Source organism: Marmota flaviventris, chromosome 5, assembly GCF_047511675.1.
Source record: "Marmota flaviventris isolate mMarFla1 chromosome 5, mMarFla1.hap1, whole genome shotgun sequence".
Classification (NCBI taxonomy): domain Eukaryota; kingdom Metazoa; phylum Chordata; class Mammalia; order Rodentia; family Sciuridae; genus Marmota; species Marmota flaviventris.
In genome coordinates this window covers 164,224,271-164,231,808 of record NC_092502.1, presented here as the reverse complement: position 1 = coordinate 164,231,808, position 7,538 = coordinate 164,224,271, and the positions used below count along the sequence as shown (strand labels likewise).

The 7,538-nt window shown below is 57.5% G+C and overlaps 1 protein-coding gene and 1 long non-coding RNA gene across 2 annotated transcripts in view; one reads left to right on the top strand and one right to left on the bottom strand.

Moving 5' to 3' along the window:
* Positions 1-4,105: 4,105 nt before the first annotated feature.
* LOC114099529 (uncharacterized) lies at positions 4,106-7,466 on the top strand. The gene is made up of 3 exons (XR_003583915.2): positions 4,106-4,277; positions 6,034-6,153; positions 6,888-7,466. It is a non-coding gene; the product is annotated as an uncharacterized lncRNA (long non-coding RNA).
* Positions 5,687-7,538, bottom strand: part of Slc9a3 (solute carrier family 9 member A3) — a 36,820-nt gene continuing 34,968 nt past the window's right edge. Inside the window, exons 13-16 of the mRNA XM_027943858.2 lie at positions 7,264-7,440; positions 6,912-6,984; positions 6,382-6,495; positions 5,687-6,029 (exon numbers count right to left, since the gene is read on the bottom strand). Coding sequence (XP_027799659.1) covers positions 5,776-6,029; positions 6,382-6,495; positions 6,912-6,984; positions 7,264-7,440 — 618 coding nt within the window. The 3' untranslated portion in view covers positions 5,687-5,775. The remainder of the gene's footprint in view (positions 6,030-6,381; positions 6,496-6,911; positions 6,985-7,263; positions 7,441-7,538) is intronic.

Sequence of the window (7,538 nt, the reverse complement as noted above, 5' to 3'; positions counted from 1 at the left end):
GTGCCCACATGGCACCCGCTGTGCCTGCTACTGTTGCTCTTCAGGACCCCTGAAGGCTAAGCATTTGACTCCTAGCTCTGCCTGCAGACACAAGGTGTGAGCAGTTTTTCCAACAGCAGGACAGTGTGATTTTTGGAGGTGGGATGCTGGCTGGGGTCTGCTGGGAACCATGGGTGGCACCAGACCACCCACATTCTTCTGGGTGGGCAGTATTCATCCTGACACTGGGGCCAGCCCTTTCCTGGCCACTCAGTGGAGAATGCCCGCATACAGGCCTGGACAGGCAGCACCCGGCAAAGAGCCCAGCCGCCCCACCAAAGGCCAGTGTCTGCTTCCTGCCCAGGAGTCTGGCTTCTGAGTGCCAGCTGAGGAAAGGGACCCGGAGGGAGCTTGGGAGGCTCCTACAGCATGCCCACTCATCTTAGGATTATACTCCATCCAGGGGGTCATCGTTAGTGAGGGAATTCCACAGCAGCAGAATTCCTTGATTCTAGGTCATATCGGTGGGCAGAAGCCAAGGACGTATTCCTGGGTTGCTCATGAGACCAGAGCATCTCACATTCCCATCCTCCTTTCGTGTCTGTACAGTGCACATTCCAGCTGCTTCCTGTAACCTGCACACCCCAAAATAGCCCAAATATCTGTCAGGAAGAGGCTGGTGGGCAAGGCCCCCTCTGTTCAAAAGAATGGACCAACATCCAGGCACATATATCTGGGGCACCGCAGCCCAGCTGCCCACACCCCCAAGCCAAGGGGAAACTAGAGAAACAGCCACCTCTGCTCATGCCTCTTCCTCATTGTGATAGGCAGAGTTATAGCCCCCCAAAAGAGAAGTCAAGGCCTGTCACGGTATCTTAGTGTAACTGGAAACAGGGTGGTACCTGATGGGGATAGGTCAAGGTGAGAGGAAGTCACGTGGGTGAAGGGCAGAGGCCTCTTGAAGCCACTGGAGCCAGGAAGAGCCCAGAGAGGACCCCTCTCCCGCTACTGCACTGCCACCAGGCCTGCAGGAGTGACCTGGGAGCCCCCAGTCTGTGGTTCTGGTTCACCCACATTCACTATTATATCTTCTTTGAGGTGGCTGTGAATTTACCACTTACACGTCTCTTATAATCAGTGTCTGTGGACTCTGCTATGCAACTTTTATTAATAAAATTCTAAAATTTAAAAGTGCGTCTGACACCTAGATCTTATATCTGACATGCTGCAGGCTCCACCACCCATACCCCTGCCTCTGTACCATCCTCATCTCAACCTGCAAGGACCTTGTTGGCCACCAGGCTCTGAACGCCGATATTCCTGGCATCTCAGCCTGTGCCCAGCCACTCTGGTGCCTCGGGTGCCACCTCCTCCCACTCAGGCCCAGTGGATGCTGTTCCAGCTGCCCATGGCCCAGTCACTGCCCAGATACAGACCCCTCTTTGGCATCTGAGAGAATCTGACAGGCATCCTCTGAAGGGGGATGCTAGCGCCCAGCGCTCACTCTGCCCAGTACCTTGGACTGCTTCACAGCTGTGCCATACAACATGCTCCCTCCAGCCAGGGATACTTCACAACAGGGTGGAAACACCACACATAGATCATGTTGGTGTTCATGCAGAACATCTGCTCCTTAAGTCCTCATTTATAAACAGAGTTTGCACCCAAAATGCCTTGAAATGTTTTTAATAGAATTGGTCAAGCAGTTGGTTATTGCATGGTGTTCGTGACAGGCTCCCTGCTTGGCACAGTAGGAGGGGTGTTTTAAGGCACATCATCCTGTGATCAGAGGTACACAAAGGTTTGATTACATTCACAACATTGACATACAGTTTTCACCACTCAGAAAATACACTTCCAGTTTTGACAAAATTCTTTTAACAAGATCAGTAATATACAGAATATTGAACACCATAACAAAATTTTCAATAAAATGCAGGTAAGAAAAAGAAATTTCCTAAATTTTTGTACTTCATAGTACCACAAAATAGAAGTTCTTTATTAAATAAATAATGTTATAACAACAGTTTTCCTAAGGAAATACATCCACGGGACTTTGCCTTCTGCTTTAAAACAGTGGAGAGGAATGGCAGGATTCCTATCTATGATTTGCAGCCACAGTGCCGGTCACAGCATGGGGGCATCTGAGCACACATGGTGAGCTTCTGGTAGCAACCCCTTCTTGCCTGGAGTCTGGCTCCATCATGATTGTGTCCTGCTGTGCTGATCACACAAGCTGAGCAACATGGTGGACCTTGGTAGATGGAGTGTCAAGGAGGTGTCGGGCAGGCTCACACCCTGGCTGCTGGCTTTGGTATTGGTCCAGTGCACGGCCGCGGGGTGCCATCTGAGCTGCTGGTCTGGCTTGGCTTCTGACTCTGCCATGGCGATCAGTCCCCATGCCCAGCAGTCCAGGGGTGTTAAGGCAGCTTCATCAGAGGGCAGGCGCAGGGGGCTTGGCTGCAGGGGTATAGTGGGTGCTGATGGGCTTTTCTCAGAGAACCCTTGGGTGGCCCCGTTTGCCCCCAACAAGCACCAACAGTGCTGTCTGGTGGGATCACTGCTGGGCCAGCTATGCTGTGCCCTGCAGAACTTGGCCTCAGAGTGGATAAAGATGGCTGCAAGCCAGACACTTGCCCCGACCAATGAGAATGGGCTAGGGATTAAGTGATGAGCTGATGTTTCCATCACAGAAAGCTGCTCGAGGAGAAGTCATGGAGGCTTGAACAAACTGGCATTGTCTTCATCTGTTTCTCCAAACAGTAAAGCTGTCAATAAGAAATGGTATGTTTTCCTGCCTAAGACCTGATGTGCAGTGACAGTGCACACTGCTGCTGACCTCCTGGACTCGTGAATGTCCACTTCTATCCTGAGACATGGGCTTTTAGTTTTCCTGAGCAGAAAGCCGAGTGGTTTCAGGAAAGCTTCAGGGGTGGGTTGTGGCTGAGTCCACTTTAGTCCCTCTGGTCTTCCTCAAGTGAGACCTGCACTGCAGCCTGAAGGGGGGGTGGGGCAGAAGGAAACACAGACGCTGCTCAGGTTCTGTGGAATGGAAGCAGCATTCCTCTCACCACACCAGGAACAGGGCTCTGTCCTGAGCCCTGGAGAGATGGAAGGAGTTCAGGACAGGCACAGGATGTCCAACCAAGCCCTCCTTGGAGCCACCCATGGCCCTGAGTGCTCTTCTGCCACTGTGTCAAGTGGGGCACAACTAGCTCTGATTCTGAACAAAGGGTGCCTCTGAGGCCCCTCTATGCCCCAGCCCGGCCAGGCCATCTGCAGCCACCCCAGCAAAAGAAGGAACAGCTCAAGTCAGAGGTCTTTCTGCTGAGACAGGACAGTCCTAAGGGAGCTTCAGTGGGGGAGGACAGGACAAAGGCTGGACTGGAGGAGCCCAAACGCAAAAGCAAACAAAGATATTCCTGTGATGGCATCTACAGGCCATGTGGCCACCGGGAAGTCTGGAGACCTGGCAAATGGATATGAAGGGGTCAGAGGGGCTTGGGTCCCCACCCTGGGACTGGGAGATCACTGAGGGTGGTGAGAACCAGCTGGGGGCGGAGGCGGGCGGAACTGGTCAGGGCCTATCACTTGGGCAGATCTTTTGTTCGTGACCTAGTGGCCTGGCGTGATGAAGACGGTCACAGGCCTCTGAGGCTTTCCTGTCCCTGAGTCACGGTGACAACGAAAGATCAACATAGAAGTGCCGCTCGGCTGGAAGCGGCAAGCGGGCAGCAGCCCCAAATGGAGCACCTGCCAGACCTCCCGACTGGAGGCCAGGTCTGCACCTGGGCGAGGTGGGTGTAGGCGCCTCGAGGCGCCAGGCTGGCAGGGCGGGGAGACCCTGGGGGCCAGGCCACCCTCGGGGAGGCCGGGGCGGCGGTCTGGGTTACAGCGGCGTCTCCTCCTGCTCAAGCGCGTGCGGCGGCAACTCGGCGGGGCCAGGAGGCTGCAGCGATGCGAGCTTGAGCAACGCAGGGCGGCGGCGTGTGCGGGGCCGCTGGAACGAGCGCCGGCTGTGCACACGGCGCGCTGCCGCTGACCGCGCGTGCGCGCTGGGCAACGCCCTGCGCTCCGGCCCCGCCCCCTGCGTGGGACCCGCCCCTGGCTCGCGGGCGGAGAGCGCTGCGGCCACCGACTCAGTGTTCTCGGGCGGCGCGGGGCTTGCAGCGCGCGGCCGCGGGAGCCGCGCCGGCAACTGGGGCTGCTGGGCAGTGGCGGGCGACCCCCGGCGCGGAGACGAGTGTCCTATCAGCGGCGTGTCGGAGCCAGTGTCACCTGCAGGAGGACAAGGAGGCGTAAGCTGCTACTGGGCACCCGTGGCCCCTGGCCCAGATAGTCATGCCTTCTGCCCAATGTTCCTTTCCCCTTGACTTTTCTGTTCCTGAGGTGCCACCCCAGGGCTTGTTCAAAAGAAGGTGCAGAGGGTAGCACCCCCCCATCCCCGCCATGGGCAAGGAGGAGCATTTGACCGCTGTTCCAGCTGACTGCTGGGGCCCTTTCACTCCATGCTGTCCCCTAAAAAGTAAGCAGGGGGTTAGGGGATACTAGCCACCAATAAGCATCCCTGGGCCAGGACGGCTGGACCACTTGGAATGTTCTGTGACAATTTGAGGCCATGCCCTTGATAGGTTCCCCTTCTACAGAGGGACATCTAGCATCACGCCCACCCCCTGCAGCTGCTCTGCTCAGGAAACTTGGCCAGAAGCTTCTCTGAGTACCTTGCTCTAAGGACAAATGGGATTCCAGGATGACACTGGGGGGGGGGGGGGGAGCAGAAGGTTCAGAGGCAAAAGCAAGGAGCAGGGGAGGGACAGCAGGTGGGACCACCCATGCCTGGTGTCACTGCTATGCCTGTTTCTAGTCTCAGTGGAAGCCCACTTATTGCATGAGTCCAATACCCATTCCTGAAGCAGGGCCCACCGGAGGAACCCCAGCAGTGAGGGTGTGGGACAGAACTCTTGCAGAGGTACCGGGTAGACTGGTAAAACCCTCTGCAAGTGTCCACCAGAGAAAACACTTCCTCTTTGTTTGACAGGGAGCTGAAACCTGGTCTGGGCCAGACCCACCCACTATAACAGTTCTACCTGCCTGTCAGGCACCCCAAGGAAAGTTGGAATACCTCAAGACACTGCCCAGGGGGGGTATCACCCTGTTCACTGCAGACAGTAATGGGCAACAGTGAGAGGGCTCTTGGCGTATCTGTTCATCAGTCACCTTGCTCCCCACCCAGCATCAAGGGCACCCCACCTCCTGCAAGATAAGGCCCACAAGGCTGCTGTTAGCCAGATGGTGGGCAGAACCCCCTGGCTGCTGGTCAGCCCTCACAGGGTTCCCTCCTAAACCCTGCGCCTGCACCCCTCTATAGGAGGTGGGAGAGGCCCACTGCCTCTCTCCTGGATGAGCTGGCAGCTGGATGCTTCCCCAGCTGTGGGCCTTTGGATCACACACAGGCCTGGTCAGCTCAGGAGTGAGATTCAGGGCTGATCATGCAGATACAGTTTATGATCCAACTGACAGTCTAAAAGTAAATTCTCACAAGACAGCATGACAACATAAATCCAAACAATCCTCACACCCTCTGGATCCCTAAATCTTAGCTGGAGAAGCAGAGAATCAGGTGAGTATTGTTCATCAGCATCTCCTAAGAAATGTGCAGTGAGTCAGACTCCCGTAGGGACAGGCTCTAGAGAAGGAAGAAAACTGCAGGAGAGAGCTTGTGAAAGTGCAGGTCCAGGAGAGAGACCTGGAGGAAACAGCTGAGAACAGAGAGGGTGTTAGGAGCCAGGGTGACAGTTACATGTGTGTGGACTCGGGGAGGGCAGCGTGGGGCCGTTCCTCAGTGCCATCAGCCAGCAGGAAGGAGTCCACTGACTTGTTGCTGAGGCGTAAGGGTGTCAGGCGCCGGAAGTTGCCAGGAGAGTGGGGGATCTGTACTCGGGCCCTCTGGGAGGGTACCACAGTCTCGCCAGGGGACAGCCAGGGCGGCACCCTGGCCAGGATGCTGGGGTCCGGGTCCTCCTCGGGGGAGAACACAGGGTTGTCGATTCCTAGGAAAAAGGGCAGCAGCTGATCAGCCTCCCAGGAGCACCCCCATCGGCAGCAGGGGGAAGGCACTGCCTGGTGCAGCCGCCAGCTCGTCCTGTGGCAGCCACCTGCAAGGTCACCTGGAAGGTCAGTCCTTTTAGCCTGCAGCTCTCACACCAGGCCTTCCCTGCACACTGTAAACCCACACACTATAAGCAGGTGAGCCTGCCTTCTGCCCTGGGGAGGGTCCTTTGGATAGAGGGGCCATGCTGGGAGCCTGTGCATGGGCCTCCAGGAGCAGCCAAGCCTCCCAAGGCAGGGGGTTCCTCCTCCACTGACAGAACTCACTTCACCCCGCCGTAGTCCCTCTCTCACCTGCTTGGGAGTCAGAGGCCGTATCCTTTGTGACGCTGGCCAGGAATTCGATGCCCCCACTGGTCTCCTCTGCTTCATAGTCAGGGGCCTCCTCAGGGTCTGAAAGTTCCAAATCTAGGGGGCAGGGGGCAAGAAGAGGGTAAAGGTGGCCTGTGTCCCCTGTGGGTTGTCATTGAGGCTCAGGGATGGCTGGGCATCCCAGTGGCCAGGTAACTGTGCAAAGGAAGAATCATCTCTGTTGCCCCCTCTCATGACCCCAACCCCACCTGGACTTCTGAAAATCTCATTGGAGAGGGGCTGGAACCTCACGGTTGGCAGCAGGGAGGGATGGGGCCCGGGTCTGATGGTCTCGGAAGGAGAGGGAAGGAGTGCCAGGCCTGGCAGCAGCCTCCCAGCCCAGGGGACTGCTAGGGTTGCAGTGGGGGTGAAGCGCCAGGGGAGTGGGGGCAATGGGGGGGGGGCAGGATCTCGGGAGACAGCCCCGGCACACATCCTGTGTGTGACAGGCAGGCACCGCGGAGCAGCCATACCTTTCTCCTTGATGGTGAAGCTGTGCACTGGGCTCTCCATGGGCAGCTTCCCATTGGGGATGCTGCTGTTCCTCTGTGGACAAGCACAAGGCCTTACATTCGCAACCCGTGTTCAGGCCCAAGCCTGCCAGGACCGTCTCCCTCCGAGGAGGTTCCGAGGGTCTCCGCCCAGGGGCCATTCGGTGCTGCTGCGCCCACTGACCCGGCCCGGGCGACCGACCTTCATCCCAAGATCCATGGCCCTCCAGCCTTGGATCGGACCCCCAGACACCCGTCACCCGCTGCGGGTCCCGCCTCTCCCGCCGCCCCGCCCCCTGGCTCGGCCCCGCCCACAGCCGGCCCCGCCCCTCACCCGCTTCTGCGCGCGCTCCCTCTTGTACAGCTTGGCAGCCTTCTTGTTTTGGTTGATCCCCAGCTTAGCCGACTTGAAGGACTCCAGGCGTTTTCGCATCGTTCTGTGGAAGATCTCCTTGTCCTGTTTCTCGCTCTCGTTTGGAGTTAGCTTGTGCCGACTGTAGAGATGCTTGTACTGGGGGGAAGCGGGCGGGCGGGCTGAGCCGGTCACAGCTGAACTCCTGCCTGGCCCTCCCGGCCACTCTGCCTGGGGAGAGGGAGGACGCTACCCCG